A 17,938-nucleotide genomic window follows, 5' to 3' on the forward strand; every position below is an offset into this window, starting at 1 on the left:
AGTTGAGATGGCTGGGACACGTGCTACGTATGCCCAACCACCGACTACCCAGACGTGCAATGTTCCATGGTGTAGGAGTAGGTTGGAAGAAAGCTAGGGGCGGCCAGACCAAAACATGGCATAAATCCATGAAGTCATTGACAATTGGACTGAGCCATGCTGGTAGGTGTAGACTACCGGGTTGGGATCCGCAAGATGATAACAATCGATGGTTAGAGACCTTGAATGACATGGCTCAAAATCATTTGCAATGGCGAAGATGCATCCACTCTTTGTGTTCTACCAAATTCTAATCTTCTGAATTCATGTCTCTATCTTTTTTCTCTTTCCAAATTTATTTCATTGGATTATACTCCTTGAATAACATCTTCAAACCCTAATATTTCACATAATGCTTATACTCTTACTAGTTCTACCACTATGAGATTTGAATCGACAACTGCATCTCTGTGTTAATGTGGTATGGCAACTCGAACTGATGTACGTACGTACGAAGTTCTACGTTGTGACTGACTGACAGTGAACTTATGACAGCATTACACATATGATTGAAAGAATTCAATCAGCATTAACAGTTAAACAACATTTAATTAAAAAAACAACTTACAATTACATCAAATTTTGCATAAATATCAACTAATTGACCATCTTGATCAACAACAGGCAATGCTGAAACACCATGTTCAATGAAATATTGTAAAGCTTTATGAACAGGACAATTTTGATTAACCACACATACATTGGTCATTGAGCCAACATTGACATCACATAGTTTCTTTGACATAAATGAAGGATAGGGAAGTTCAGATAGCTGTAGGGATGGATCAATAAAAGTATAACAAATAAATGGTACGTAAAATAAATAGTTTGAGATTTTTGTGATTAGAGGCTACTAGTAGGAAATCTCAGTGATTGAGCCTACTTTTCGCGCTAATGAACGTATGCCCGGAAGGTGCACCTAAAACTTTAGAATATACCTTACTCTCTATGAGACTCAATTTAGTATTACAGCCAGAAGTTAACGTTAAGCTATCCAGGGTGGGGAATAGTCGGGCATGCATAACATGAATACTATCCCCCTTATCTAGTAAAATTCCAGACAAAAAATAGGTGAGATTTTTATGTCTGTAACAAGATTTCGTCAGCCTCCAATTCATCTGGGTTAATGAAAACTTTAAGTTAAGTTAAGAAACTTGATATCTTTATTGATAATTGGCTTCCGGAGGTTTACAACAGCTAGAACATATGTAGTGTATTAGTGTATATAGCATCAAAGTACTTATGGAAACATACTATTACCATTTTAGTCAATACCTAATTCAAGATTAAGTTTGCTGATTTTTCATTACCAATACATTTACTCATATTCAGCAGTACCAAAAATTTATATGTGATATTCTGGTACTCAGACTCTTGATAATAACCTTCTAGCCGCTTCCTTGATCCTCAGAATTATTTTATACTTGAGACCCGAACAGCAAAGAACAGAAGCTTTATTTAAAAGTTAATTTATGTACAGAGAATAAGGGTATTTATATGTTTACGGGTAACCTTTAAATTTTGGAAACGTGCTGAATTTGGTAACAAAACAAGTAGTTACTCAATCACAGTGTGACACATAATCCTCCGTTTTCCTACACGTTTCCGAGGTGTTCGCATTAGATGTTGATTAGACGGAATGGTTTTCGACCTGGCTACGGTTTCGGAAGACGTTTATGATGACTCCAAACAATATCAATTACAATCATGTCTCTGAATCTATCAAGTTTATTCCAAAATGGCATGTTTGAGACATACTACCCTTTTATTTATTTATTTATTTAAACACATAAATATATATATATATATATATATATATATATATATATATATATATGCCACACAAATCTCATTTGATTTGTGTGAGGGATGTGATACTGCCCAGGTGCCCAAACTCAAGCAGGTGCTTTTTTAGGGGGCCATACCCGGAGCCTTTGACCTAAAGATCTGATCCACAAGGCAGTGGAGCATCGTAAGGAGATGCAGTCGCATGGCCCGACCGTTGCTGCTACCTTGACGTGGTGGTCGGGCTTGCCTATCGTGATGAACCAATCGAGCTATACTGGCTGGAACAATCGTTCCTCAAGGTCCTACCATGCCAGACAGGTCGGCTGAAGAGCGGTAAGACTAAAAGTAGCAAACCCAAGGTCCGAAGGCGAAGTCGTACCCCTTAGGTGAACTTTCCGTGTCCACCAACACGGTTAAAGCATCGGACATTCGCTTTTCGTCCTCTCAGTTTCGTAAATAACACCCACACCACGAGAAGTCAGTGAGTAGGACTTCCCTGACAGAGGCTATATACTTGTGGCCATATGAGAGCATTTCGAGAGGGAGAGCGGACTCTCCCCACTCTCGGCCGTACCAGGGCATTTGGGGGCACATACTACCCTTTATGATAAATTATTCAAGATCCTAGATAACAGTATACTTAGATGAATAGTTTGTGTTCGACATGGTTACAAATATAACTGAAAGGTAAATTCTAAAAATCATTATGATAAATCACTTAGTTAAATGATGAAGTTGTCTTTACAAAAAAACCACTGACTAAATTAGGCTAGAAGTAATGATTACAGTCATAGTAACACATGTAAATTATTCAAATAGCTTTATCTAGTCAGTATGAATAGATAGATGATAGACAACCATACATTCACTTTACTGTATACTATAGATGAAAACAAGAGGGACAATATTCTACTTTGAAGGAATAAATATACATTGAATAGACGTAGGCGTTTCAAACAACAAAAAAAGACGTTCATGTATGTCGAGTTGCTTTCCTATCCTGCCAACTTTTGAAAGAATTGAAATGTAACAAGTTACATTTTAGGGAGAAATATTGATCACTAATATTTCCCTGTACTAAGTACATAGAAGTAATACTATTACTAATCAATAATACATGTCAAACAATAGTGTATATGGATATACACAAATTAATCCACTTCATTGATGAATAAAACGGATTTCGTGGTAGAATGAAATTTATTATTTATTTGAATACATAAATATTGGTACAAGGAAGCAAAAGATAAATATGCGCCTCACAAATCTTATTTGATTTGTGTGAGGGATGTGATACTGACCGGGTGCCCAAACTGAAGCAGGTGGTTTTATTAGGGGACCACACCCCGAGCCTTCGACCTCAAGGTCTGATCCAAAAGACAGTGGAGCATCGTGAGGAGATGCAGTCCCATGGTAGCCGGTGACAAACGATTGGTTCATATGCCATTTGTTCCCTCAGGATACTGGAGCCAGTCCATGTACACCATTGGTTTGGAATCAGGGTTTTCCAACTCTCCTAGGTGAACATTCCGTGTCCACCAACCCGGTTAAAGCGCCGGATATTCGCTCTTCGTCCTCTCAATTTCGTAAGTAACACCGCCACCACAAGAAGGCAGTGAGTAGGACTTCCCTGGCAGAGGTTATATACTTGTGGCCATGTGAGAGCGTTTCGAGAGGGAGAGCTGACTTTCCCCACTCTCGGCCGTACCAGGGTAATTAGGGGTGTTAGAATGAAATATTAATCATATATCATGTAAAGTTTTTTTTAAATATTGGAACCTAACAACAAACAGAAAGAGATTATACTTAAAATGCAAAGTTGTTTATTATGATTACAGATTGAAAATGTTGGCATGTGGCTAATGACTCAATGATAGTTGTACTTGTTATGAAACGTATACATTTTGATCAGAAGGGGTTTTGTGGAGATTTTAGTATTTTTATAGTTGAAAGCGTGAGTCAATTGAAACTAGACCACCAAGGAAAACCTGGAAACACTGGACGGCCATTTCGTCCTAATGTGGGACTCCTCATTTTGGGTTGAATCCCATGTTTAATTGTGAAAGTACTTTGTAAAAGATTTACAACCTAGAATGAAATGTCTAGTGAGTTTTCTTTGTTTTACTAATTTTTTCTTCAGGTGATGTCTGGTTGTAATGAAAATCAACTCTGAATTTACATTACGTTTGTGACTGTAGTTTTTACTAGAAATTTGAGCATAGATTCTGTCTATTGTAGATTGATGATGTGAGCTAAAAATAAAACCAACCACAAACATTGTTCACTTTCTATATAACTTAGATTGTAAAGGCTGATTATTATCGTCAGTGTTTCACCTAGCAACTAACTATAATAGCCTACTTAACAATGTGACATTAGTCCATGAAATCATTGACTGACTCATACTGGTGGGTCCAAACTACCACATGGTTCGAGACCACGCGATAGCTGCGACCAATGGTTGGAGACGTTGAGTGACATGGCTTAAGATTTGAAGCAGTGATGACTTTCTACATCCTCGATGCATACCTTCTTTTTGAACTACGTTCTCAATGTTTTATTTATCGCACCATGATTGCTACTTTAATTATTTAGATTTATTTAATATTCATTCGGGGGAGTCGATGTAGTTTTATAACATGGGTTGATGCACTCAGGTGATCACCATGATCAGTGATTCGAGGATATGAATAATGTGGTACAAAAATCACTCACAGTAATGTAATCCCACTCATTATCAAGTTTCTACCCTCAAATGCTGAGTTAAGTTGATCACAATACTTCTTTTTAAAATTTCTCATTGCTACGGTATTCTTTCGCTTATGAATTATGTCGTTGAATATAAACTATGCCCCCAAATGCCCTGGTACGACCGAGAGTGGAGAGTGTCAGCTCTCCCTCTCGAAATGCTCTCACATGGCCACAAGTATATAACCTCTGCCAGGGAAGTCCTACTCACTGCCTTCTCTTGACGGGGGTGTTGTTTACGAAATTGAGAGGATGAAAAGCGAATATCCGGCTCTTTAACCGGGTTGGTGGATACGGAAAGTCCACCTAGGAGAGTTGGAAAACCCTGATTCCAAACCAATGGTGTACATGGACTGGCTCCAGTATCCTGAGGGAACAAATGACGTATGAATCAATTGTTGTTCACCGGCTACCATGGGACTGCATCTCCTCACGATGCTCCTGCACTGCCTTGTGGATCAGACCTTTAGGTCAAAGGCTCTGGGTGTGGCCCCTTAAGAAAACCATCTGCTTCAGTTTGGGCACCTGGGCAATAGCACAGACCTCACACAAATCAAATGAGATTTGTGTGGTGCATATATATCTGGTGCTTCCTTGTATCAATATTTATGTGTTTAAATAAATAAATAATAAATGCTATTCAAAAATTCAATGTCCCATTGTATGCTACTTAATAAATAATAAGTATGATATGAATATAAGTGTTTTTAGAAAATCCTCCCAATCCATAGACAGCTTTTACATTTAAATCATAGATAGTTATACAAGTTGTATGATCGAAGCAACGTTATTTAATATATACTACTAGAAATAGATATGAAGTACCATGATCATATGAGTAAACAATTTTCACTTAAACAAGTTAAGATGTTAATTATCAGAAGGAGTTTTGTGGAGATTTAGTATTTTCATAGTTGAAAGCGTGAGTCAATTGAAGCTCAACTTGCTCAACTTCATGGATCAGTTGAAATTAGACATTAACACCGTTGGATGCCGGCTCAGTGGTCTACCGGTCAAGTGCTCTGGCGCGAGACTGGTAGGTCCTGGGTTCGAATCTCGCGGGTGCGGGATCGTGGATGCGCACTGCTGAGGAGTCCCATAATAGGACGACACGGCCGTCCAATGCTTTCAAGTTAAGATGTGTTTGAAAGGAAAATGACTAACGAATAGGATATGGTAAGATGTACGCTAATTTGAAGAGAAGCGCTGTCTTTCGGCATAATTACAAAAATCAATCCAAAAGCTTTAAATACTAATTGTGTGTAAGAAAATTGAAAATGAAAAATCCTTTGATTGAGCAATCACTGAGAATCATGAAACAGAACAAAAGTGGTGCCCATAGCAGACTCCGTAAAGGATCAAACCCAGGACCATAAGCCTTTGAAGTAAAGGTATTACTTTCAGTTCGATGTTATTTATTTATTTATTTATTTCAACACATAAATATTGGTACAAAGAAGCACCAGATACATATGCACCACACAAATCTCATTCGATTTGTGTGAGGTCTGTGATACTGCTCAGGTGCCCAAACTGAAGCAGATGGTTTTCTTAAGGGGCCACACCCAGAGCCTTTGACCTAAAGGTCTAGTCCACAAGGCAGTGCAGGAGCATCGTGAGGAGATGCAGTCCCATGGTAGCCGGTGACCAACAATTGATTCATACGTCATTTGTTCCCTCAGGATACTGGAGCCAGTCCATGTACACCATTGGTTTGGAATCAGGGTTTTCCAACTCTCCTAGGTGGACTTTCCGTATCCACCAACCCGGTTAAAGAGCCGGATATTCGCTTTTCATCCTCTCAATTTCGTAAACAACACCCCCGTCAAGAGAAGGCAGTGAGTAGGACTTCCCTGGCAGAGGTTATATACTTGTGGCCATGTGAGAGCATTTCGAGAGGGAGAGCTGACTTTCCCCACTCTCTGCCGTACCAGGGCATTTGGGGGCAGTTCGATGAGTTTCCAATCAATAGCTCACATTTTTCACTTTCCTTAACTCACAATATGGTACCACAATCATCTGTTAGTAACTGAAATATGAATGTCTTAACTTTGAACCCCTACCTTTAGTTTCATTAACCGAGTCATATTTGTTTTTATGAAAACGATGTGAAGTAACGCAGACATGTATTAACACTTGATTATTGAGAACTAGTTTTCTGTTTAAACAGTACGTAAGATACACTTTGAACCGAAGAGTATATATATCAAGGTGATGTTCTTAGTTCAACAGGTGTACCTTAAAGTACATTAATCTTATCATCATACTTCATGACAAAACACTCACTTTATTTCTTGTTATACATATTTAATGGTACCATACTATGAATCAATGAAATAGGTAGATGTTATCAATTTAAAGTCAGTACATAGTGCAAGTGATCTTGAGGTTACGATTACAGAGATCTCCCTTAATAATAATAACAATAATGATAAATATTTCCTTACTAGCGACCGACCTCTAGGAAAGTTCATGGGGTTTTGGTGAAAAGTCAGAATCGAAGGACTTCAAGTAACACCGATATCGAAAATGATTGAAGTGACTATTAGATTCCAACTCAATATTAATCTGAAGGTTAAGCGCTTAGAGCAAGAATCGAAGATCTTAGCTTCGATCCCTGAAATGGTAGCGTAAGAGTGCTATACTAGGAAGGAACCAATTTCTAATACTATATGACTTTCAATATTGTTACTGAAGTAAATCCAAGTCATGATGTAAATTATCTTCGAAAAATGATGACAAACTCATTTACCGAGTATAGATTAGTTTACTGTGGGATTTGAGCCACATCTTATGTGTAATACTACCTACCTGAACAAACTGAAATAGGTCAATCAGGATTCAAACCTGTGACTGTCTGGCTGAAAGTTAGAAGCCTCAACAACCAACCCAAACGAATATAGTTACATTGAATTTTAACATGAGATTACACATATGAGCACTACACTGAGTCAGCATTTACAGCCTTCCTATCCAAATCACCACATCATAACAAAACAAAGTAAACAACTTCGAACTGATCAGTATAAATCTCTTATATTAATAGAAGTCATTACTTACTTACTTACTTACGCCTGTTACTCCCAATGGAGCATAGGCCGCCGACCAGCTTTCTCCAACCCACTCTGTCCTGGGCCCTCCTTTGTAGTTATATCCACTTTTTGTTCATTCTTCTCATGTCTGTCTCCATTTCTCGGCGTAATGTGTTCTTTGGTCTTCCTCTTCTTCTTTGGCCTTCAGGATTCCATGTGAGGTTTTGTCTTGTGACACAATTAGGTGATTTCCTCAAAGTGTGCCCAATCCACTTCCAGCGCTTCCTCCTGATTTCTTCCTCCTCTGGATTGAATCTGGTTTGTTGTCTTCCACAGTAGCTTGTTGCTGATAGTGTCTGGCCAACGGATCCGAAGTATCTTGCGTAGACAACTGTTAATAAACACTTGTATCTTCTGGATAATGGCTTTCGTAGTTCTCCACGTCTCCGCCCCATACAGTAGAACTGTCTTCACATTTGTATTGAAAATTCTAACCTTGGTGTTGGTTGACAATTATTTTGAGCTCCAGATGTCCCTCAGTTGTAGATATGCTGCTCTTGCTTTGCCGATCCGCGCCCTCAAATCTGCATCTGATCCACCGTGTTCATCAATGATGCTGCCCAGATATGTAAAGGTTTCCACATCCTCCAAAGCTTCTCCGTCAAGTGTAATTTGATTGGTGCATATTGTATTGTATCGGAGAGTCTTGCTTTTCCCTTTGTTTATATTGAGACCTACTGCTGCTGAGGCTGCTGCTACACTGGTCGTTTTCTCCTGCATTTGTTGTTGCGTTTGTGATAAACGAGCCAGATCATCCGCGAAGTCTAAATCGTCAAGCTGCATCCTGCCTGTCCACTGTATCCCGAATAGAAGTCATATCAACAAGTATATCTTAATATTGGCATACGAAAAGACAATGGTGACAACAACAAATAATGTAAAAAGAAGGTAACATTTACTACTGACAATAACTTACATGAATATGTAAATATTTCAGTACACGTTTATGTGTTAATATATGCAATGGATTCCCACTGATTGGATCAATTACAGGGAGACGATGTACTTTATGCTTGAGTAACATACGTACAGCATCTAATAAAGTACTTTCAGGTGTGATGTAAATTAATGAACGTTGATATTCTGTTAATTGTTCTATGAACACACACATACACATACACAAATATATGTCCACGTACATAGATATACGTAACATGTAAATAAGAATAGAGAAAAGAATAAACAATAAATAAACAAAAGATGAGGATAAATAATTAAATATAATAAGTAAGGTTTTAGACAGCAACAAAATGTATTTACATTATTTTGATTCATTTATTCAGTATGTTACTAAAATTTATATGAACCCTCGAATGCCCTGGTACGACCGAGAGTGGGAGAAAGTCCGCTCTCTCTCTCCAAATGCTCTCATACGGCCACGCGTACATAGTCTCTGTCAGGGAAGTCCTACTCACTGCCTTCTCACAGTGGCATTACTGTTGTTTACCAAATTGAGAGGACGAAAAGCGAATGTCCGACTCTTTAACTGGGGTTGGTAGACACGGAAAGTTCACCTAGGGGAGTTGGAAAACCCTCATTCCAAACCAATGGTGTACATGGACTGGCTCCAGTATCCTGCTGAGGGAACAAATGGCGTATGAATCAATCGTTGGTCACCGGCTACCATGGGACTGCATCTCCTCACGATGCTCCTGCACTGCCTTGTGGATCAGATCTTAAGGTTAAAGTGTTGCCTCGGGTGTGGCCCCCTAAGAAAACCACCTGCTTCGGTTTGGGCACCCGGACAGTATCACAGTCCTTACACAAATCAAATGAGATTTGTGTGGTGCATATATATCTGGTGCCCCTTTGTACCAATATTTATGTTCAAATAAATAAATAAATAAAATACGAAAGAGTACAGATAAAATTATGCTGAAAACTTTGCACACGATGAAAGAAGTTTTCTGATGCTTAAAATCCGGATGATGATGATGATGATAACAATAAAACAAATAGCGAACAAGGTGGACGTTTTATGTGTGTAAATCCTTTATTAATCATACTTTTGAAAATTAACTCAGTAACTAGGTGCTTATTCATATATTCCATTGTGTGCCACATATTTTTCGTATGAAAGTAAGCACAATACTACCAAGTTGCACAAATCAACTATCGCCCAGTGGTTAGTAATTGAATGGTTAAACTACTTAAATAATATTTCCAAATAAATGTAATTAGATATACCTATGGCATGTTAACAACTCTTCCGGGGGCTACTGCCGGTCCCAAGCCCGGATAAAGGAGGAGGGTTGGGCATAGGGTTAGTGAACCCCCATTCTCGTAGAAAACCAAATCGTTAAAAAACCACTAACCAGAAAATGGCATGTTAACAGGACGGAGTATTGACTATTGAATAATCATATCAAATTTAAATTGGAGTAAACTAATTGGTTCATTTTCAACCAATAGGTGCTAGTAGACAAATCCAGATGCCAGAAGATTTTTATGTCGATTCTAAATAAACTTTAACGTTTTAAAGTTGTATAACGTAGATTGTTCTCTCTCAACTCTTCTTCTGACTTGAGAAAAGTCAAGTGACGTGCTGTTGTAAGGAAATAGTAGACAATAAAAGAAAATCACAGCTTCAAAGGACATGACCTCGTCACGAAAATTCAGTGTTTAGTTTGTATTTATTTATAAGGTCATTTATCAGAATCCTAACTCATCCTACGATGTTAGTTGGAAGCTGAGATGTGTCACTGACTAATTCACTTTAATAAATAAATCTCTATGTGATCACTTATTAAAGTTTGATCCTAAACTAATGTGGATATTTATGCATTGATAATAACAATGTGAGTAGACCATACAAACTGAACTTTTCGTCGTTTAATATATGACCGGTGACCAACGATTGGTTCCTATGCCATTTGTTCCCTCAGGATACTGGAACCAGTCCATGTGCACCATTGGTTTGGAATCAGGGTTTTCCAACTCCTCTAGGTGGAGTTTCCGTGTCCAACAACACGGTTAAAGCTCCGGACATTCGCTTTTCGTCCTATCAATTTCGTAAACAACACTCCCGCCACGAGAAGGTAGTGAGTAGGACTTCCCTTGCAGAGGCTATATACGCGTGGCCTTGTGAGAGCATTTTGAGAGGGAGAGCGGACTCTCCTCACTCTCAGCCGTACCAGGGCATTTGGGGGCATGTATCAGGTTCTATATTGTTTATGAATGAATGACAAGTGACTTGAACTATTATCCATGTTATATATACATATAAGCAGATTAACTTAACAAAATTTTAATGATTGATTTTACTGATTAAGATTAACTTTTCAAGGTTATTCACTTGCAAAACTAAAAAACATATAGAACATAAATAATGAATTAAATGACCCAATTCAACCATATCACATAGAAACTTTCATCTTAGTAATTTACATCAGAGAAAAAAGTAACTAATTAGTAAATCACAGTCAATTTCAGTCAGTCAATCAATCAGCTACAACGTAGAACCAGGCACATATATGCATCGGTACAAGTTGCTATACCTCATTAGCACAACAAGATGAACACCGGATTCATAGAAATAGTTAATTTAATGGTGGTAGTATATAAAAGAAAGGTTGTATATAAGGATATAGTATAGGAAGACAGTTGACCAAACGGAGCAATAGATAACAGTAATCTATATGAAACCATTCATATATCGCTGTCAATGATAAATTTTCACATCTGATTTGGTTGATTTCAGCCATTCGTGGTTTCTCGTACGAATTCTCGAATTAAGTCACTAGTGAGTACGAAACTACTGAGAAGTCGAATACGAGAACGAAAGATTTCTCCAGTACTTATTATTTCGTGAAGATTCTCTAGCTGAAGTCTGGAGATGATTTACAGTAAGTAATTTAATGCTATTAGTGTGAGATCTCAATATTTCATAACTTTAAATATGCTCTACACATACTGACCACTCCCACTCTCTTTTTGTCCAAGGGAGAAAAATCGGTGGTGCTACCAAATGTAAAATCCAGCTATCTTGGTTAATACAGGTTAGGAATCCAATAGAATGATTTGCTCTACATTCTCTGAGCGAGATTCTGTGTTTTTCCCACAAATAATTTAATAAATGAGCCATAGTCCTATAAGTAGCGCTACCCATTTTGAACTTGTCATGTTGATGTATCTATATGTCAGTGTTGAAGCCTACAGCAGGACTTAAACCAAGTTCACTTCAAATGCCAACTCCTTTTCCATTGAGTTAATGAGCTTAGACACCCACTAACACCAACACTAGGATGAAGGTAGATCTAGCCAACGATTTTAAATAAGATGAAATCCACGTCCTAGATTTCACTGCTGGCTACAATCCAACTTTACCATATACATTTATTTTCATCAATCGTGGTGACTAACACAAATATTACGTAAGGCCAATTACAATCTATCTGTATATGCCCTGGTACGGCCGAGAGTGGGGAGAGTCTACTCTCCCTCTCGAAATGCTCTCACATGGCCAGCGAATATATAGCCTCTGACAGGGAAGTCCTACTCACTACCTTATCGCGCCACGGGTGTTGTTTACGAAAGTGAGAGGACGAAAAGCGAACGAACGGCGCTTTAACCGGGTTGGTGGACACAGCAAGTCCACCTAGGGGAGTTGGAAAACCCTGATTCCAAACCAATGGTGCACATGGGCTCCAGTATCCTGATGGAACGAATGGCGGACGAACCTGTCATTGGTCAACGGCTACCATGGGACTGCATCTCCTCACGATGCTCCACTGCCTTGTGGATCAGACCTTTTGGTCAAAGGCTCGGGGTGTGGCCCCCTAAGAAAACCACCTGCTTCGGTTTGGGCACCCGGGCAGTATCACAGCCCACACACAAATAAATGAAATGATGAACTCTATTGACGATACTATCCCTGCTCATACTAAAAGCAAGACAATTTACATTATTATTATTATTACCTTTATTATTATTATTATTATTATTATTATTTACCATATCGCTTATCCCCAATTTGTGTAACCTTACTTTTCAACTTATGCAGCAGCTCGCCCATGGTGGAAAATCTGTCCTATCTAAACGATCTCCAGTCACTGTCTGGTTGAAAGTGAATGCTTCCACCGATTATGAATACTGAAGCAGTCTTTCTGAAACCACGTACGCCGTTCAAGCTGGCTTCCTTCAACGTTCGCACACTAATGCATATCAGACAACAGATAGGGCTGGCTATGTCTTTGGAAGGTCTTAATGTTGATGTTTGTTGTCTATCCGAGACCCGTATCCAAGACTCTAGTGAAGTACTACAAATCCGCTCTCCATCTGTCGCCTCGAAAAGCTTGTTCCACGTGCGCTTATCCGGGGACCCTGTGGCATCTTCGTCTGGTCTTGCTGGCGTTGGTGTCGCACTAAGCGCTAGGGTTGAGGCAGCACTAATCGATTGGATCCCCATTAACAGTCGGTTATGTGCTGTTAGACCGTTGCTGCTACCTTGACGTGGTGGTCGGGTTTGCCTATCGTGATGAACCAATCGAGCTATGCTGGCTGGAACAATCGTTCCTCGAGGTCCTACCATGCCAGACAGGTCGGTTGAAGAGCGGTAAGACTAAAAGCAGCAAACCCAAGGTCCGAAGGAGAAGTCGTACTGCTGACTGTACAGAGGTGTGACAGCAGTAAGGTGTTTCCTTCAGACAACCAGCATGACAGCGATGCTGCCTTCCCACAAGGAGGGGTGGGGTTAGAAAAGGTCGACCCTAAAAATGCATACCTCGTGTTATCCCACGGATATTGGTCTCCGGCCGTAAGGTCCTTTGAAGAACGGAGCTAACACAAAAACTACCCACAAAAAGGTCGTGTGTGACCGACCTCAAGCAGTTGTCCCTTGGGCACTGCGGTCACGCTCTCAGGTCATTAGGACCACTTCTAACCCAATTTCCTTTTCAGGTACCTCTAGAAGAATCCTTCCACGGTGTGGGCAACCGGGAAGTGATAACTGCCCTCATACCTCTAACAACACTCAAGACCACTGTATTCATAATCAATCTCCTTCTTCAATTCCTACTATTCCTTCTACCTTGACTTTCAACACTAAACTTCCTCTCTCGGTTTCCTCCTCAAGTGTCACCATGGCCAACGATTCTAGTGCGCGAAAAGCTGTCCCAGGTCTACTAAAACCTCGCTCCAAACTACACATTGGAGCCTTCAACGTACGTACCCTATGCCAAATCGGTCAACAGGCCTCCTTAGCTAAAACCCTAGAATCTCGTACCATTGATGTATGCTGTGTCTCCGAAACACGCATACAGGATCCCAGTGTGGTCATTCACTTGACCTCACCTCGCCAAAATGGACAGCCAACGAAATACACCCTCCGTGTATCTGGCGACCCGTTGGCTAGTTCTCGTGGACTTACAGGTGTAGGCATAGCACTTAGTACAAGGGCAGGACAGGCACTACTAGAATGGATCCCCGTTAACAGTCGCCTGTGTGCTGTCCGGCTAAATGGCTCCGTAAGAACTCGGAAGGATAGGGACACACGTCGTTGCCTTTTCGTCGTTTCTGCCTACGCTCCCACTGACTGCAGCCATGATGAGGTGAAAGATGACTTTTACAGAAAGCTCTCTGAGCTTCTTCAGAAAGCTAAGCGCTCAGACATAGTAGTCGTAGCGGGTGACTTTAATGCCCAGGTAGGCAGCTTAAATCAAACAGAAAGACATTTAGGTGGGTGTTTTAGTATTCCGGCTCAACGAACCGATAATGGTGATCGTCTGTTGCAACTATGCTCAGACAATCGTTTATTTTTGGCAAGCACTAATTTTAAACATAAGGAGAGACATCGTCTAACATGGCGACCACCTGCACCAAACCAACGATGGACTCAAATAGACCATATTGCCATCAGTCATCGTTGGAGAGGCTCAATAGAAGATTGTCGCTCGTATTGGAATACTTGTTTAGACTCTGATCACGCTTTAATACGAGCGCGCATTTGTCTGCGCCTCAATGGACGCAGGAAAATTACACTAAGAAGACCCATTAGGATTGAACTGGAGGACGAAAAAGCCAAATGCGAATTCCAGAAACAACTGAGTTCACATCTAGGCAGTTCTGTAAACGAGACTGACCCAGATGCTGCTTGGAAAGACACACGAACAGCTGTGGAAACAGCAGTCACATCTATTAGTTATTTAAATCATAAGGTTCCAAAAAACCAGTGGATTTCTTCTAAGTCTATTTCACTGATGGATTCGCGTAAACTCATCCCATCAGGCTCTGAACATGACGAAGAGCGTAAACAAATTAGATCTAGGTTAACTAAAAGTCTAAGGAACGATCGTGAGCAGTGGTGGGCAACGAAAGCAAAAGAGATGGAAAAGGCAGCGGCTGTAGGCAACACCAGACAACTATTCAGACTAATAAAAGAAACTGGAATTAAGAAGTCAAGTGTAAGTGAGACAATCTCCGAAAAAGACGGAACCCTTATCTGCTCTCAACCCAAACGTTTAGAACGATGGGCGGAACACTTTAAGGAACAGTTTAGCTGGCCTTCAGCTACTGCACAACTACCCACTATTCCTAGAAAACCTGAATGGAACATTGAAGTAGGCCCCCCGACCCTACTTGAAGTTCAAAAGGCTATAACTAATCTGAAACGAGGAAGAGCAGCTGGTCCAGATGGATTGGCTCCAGAGGTCTTTAAATATGGTGGTCCAATTTTAGCGATTAGGTTGACTAATATTCTGGCTAAAATCTGGGAGACGGACGTAATCCCATCCGACTGGTCACAATCACTTATTGTCCCAATATATAAAAAGGGGTCAAAATCATCCTGCGATAACCATAGAGGGATTAGTCTAACATAGTATCTAAAATACTAGCCTCAATAATTATCAGGCGCCTAACTAAGACTCGTGAACTGCAAACACGAGAAAATCAGGCTGGCTTCAGACCTGGTCGTGGCTGTATCGACCACATATTCACCATTCGTCAAGTTTTAGAGCACAGACACGTTTATCGGCGTCCGACAATGATAGTTTTTCTTGACTTGAAAGCAGCATTTGACTCTGTAGACCGAGAGGTTCTGTGGCAGTGTCTGTCATTGAAAGGTGTAACTGAGAAGTACATAAACCTTGTGAAGGCTCTTTACTCGAACACTATCAGTCGAGTGAGAGCTTATGGCGAACTGTCATATGATTTTACAACCTCAAGTGGTGTACGTCAAGGCTGTCCACTATCCCCTTTTTTGTTTAACTTCATTATAGACCTGTTGCTGGAAATAACACTCTCGTCGACTGAATTTACAGGAATTGATCTCCTACCAGGGGGACCACTAAGCGACTTAGAATACGCAGATGACATAGTCCTGTTTGGTGAAGACGCTGACAAAATGCAGAGTCTTCTGTTGGAACTCAGTAATAATGCCAGGATGTTTGGGATGCGTTTCTCCCCATCCAAATGTAAATTGTTACTCCAGGACTGGCCTGCGTCAACACCTGAACTAAGGATAGGGAGTGAAGTAGTCGAACGCGTGGACAACTTCACTAATCTTGGAAGTCTGATCAGCCCCAATGGGTTGGTGTCTGACGAAATCTCAGCACGGATTCAAAAAGCTCGTTTGGCTTTTGCCAACTTACGTCACCTATGGCGAAGACGAGATATCCGTCTATCAATTAAGGGACGAGTATACTGCGCAGCAGTTCGCTCTGTTCTACTTTACGGCTGTGAAACATGGCCATTAAGAGAAGAAGATACTCGTAGGTTACTAGTATTTGACCACAGATGTCTTAGAAATATTGCTCGCATCTGCTGGGATCACCGGGTAAGTAATAGTGAGGTTAGACACAGGGTATTAGGGAACGATGGTAAATCAGTTGATGAGGTCATGAATCTTCATCGACTGAGATGGTTGGGCCATGTGTTACGTATGCCTGAACACCGATTACCACGACGCGCTATGATGACTAGTATTGGGGATGGTCGGAAGAGAGTTAGGGGCGGCCAAACCAAAACATGGCATCAGTGTTTGAAGTCACTAACTTCTAGCCTGAGCCATGTTGGCAGATGCAGACTACTTGGTTGGGATCCGCGTGACTATCGTAACCAATGGTTGGAGACTCTAGGTGACATGGTTCAGAATCGATCACAATGGCGTAGTCTGGTATGAGTGGTGTGTGAGTGAAACAATCTACGAGGATGATGGGATGCCAATCACTAACATCTCTCGACGTCTTGGACGATGGGCGGAATTCTTCGAAGGGCAGTTCAACTGGCCTGCTGCTCCTGCAACATCAACCTGAGAACGATTGACTCGCGAGGAGCAGGCTGGTTTTCGTTCTGGTCGAGGATGCATTGATCACATCTTCACCCTCCGCCAAATGTTAGAACACCGTCATACTTATCGCAGGCCAACAATCGTAGTGTTTATTGATATCAGGGCTGCCTTCGATTCGTTGGACAGGACTGTTCTCTGGGATTGTCTATTGAAGAAGGGTGTGCCTGAAAAGTTCATTAACATCTTAAAGGCCCTGTATACGAACACCTCAGGCAGAGTGAGGGCATACAACCACCTTTCTTCCTTGTTCCATTCAAGCAGTGGGGTTAGGCAGGGTTGCCCAATCTCACCATTCCTCTTCAACTTTGCCATCGATGACATCCTGGAAACAGCTCTGATGGATGTAAGTAATGGCGGTGTGGATATATTGCCTGGAGAACAACTTCTCGACCTCGAGTATGCGGATGATATTGTCTTACTGTGCGATAATGCCCAAGGCATGCAATCCGCACTTAATCAGTTGGCAATCAGTGTCCTCAGGTACGGCATGTGCTTTGCACCCTCCAAGTGCAAAGTACTCCTACAAGACTGGCAGGATTCTCATCCTGTACTCACCCTGGATGGTGAGCAGATTGAAGTAGTTGAGAAGTTCGTGTATCTAGGTAGCTATATAAGTGCTGGTGGTGGCGTGAGTGATGAGATTGATGCACGTATAAGGAAAGCCAGAGCGGCTTATGCCAATCTGGGACATCTTTGGCGCCTTCGTGATGTTAGTCTGGCTGTAAAAGTTCGGATTTACAACGCGTCGGTGAGAGCAGTTTTGCTCTATGCTTGTGAAACCTGGCCTCTCCGAGTTGAGGATGTTAGACGACTCTCTGTGTTCGATCATCGTTGTCTCCGAAGGATTGCTGACATACAGTGGCAACACCATGTTAGTAATGCAGAGGTTTGGCATCGTGTGTTCGGGCGCAGAGATGATAATTCAATTGGTGTCACCATCTTGAAACACCGACTTCGGTGGCTTCGACATGTTTTACGAATGTCG

At 40.9% G+C, this 17,938-nt stretch overlaps 1 protein-coding gene across 1 annotated transcript in view; it reads right to left on the reverse strand.

Annotated features, from left to right (window-relative positions):
• Smp_001030 (5'-amp-activated protein kinase gamma-2 non-catalytic subunit) overlaps positions 1 to 17,938 on the reverse strand; it is a gene marked incomplete at its 5' end in the record, with an annotated part of 41,537 nt that overhangs the window by 18,220 nt on the left and 5,379 nt on the right. Inside the window, 2 exons of the mRNA XM_018795196.1 lie at positions 608 to 811; positions 8,584 to 8,762. Coding sequence (XP_018649533.1) covers positions 608 to 811; positions 8,584 to 8,762 — 383 coding nt within the window. The remainder of the gene's footprint in view (positions 1 to 607; positions 812 to 8,583; positions 8,763 to 17,938) is intronic.

This window comes from Schistosoma mansoni, chromosome 1, assembly GCF_000237925.1.
Source record: "Schistosoma mansoni strain Puerto Rico chromosome 1, complete genome".
NCBI lineage: Eukaryota > Metazoa > Platyhelminthes > Trematoda > Strigeidida > Schistosomatidae > Schistosoma > Schistosoma mansoni.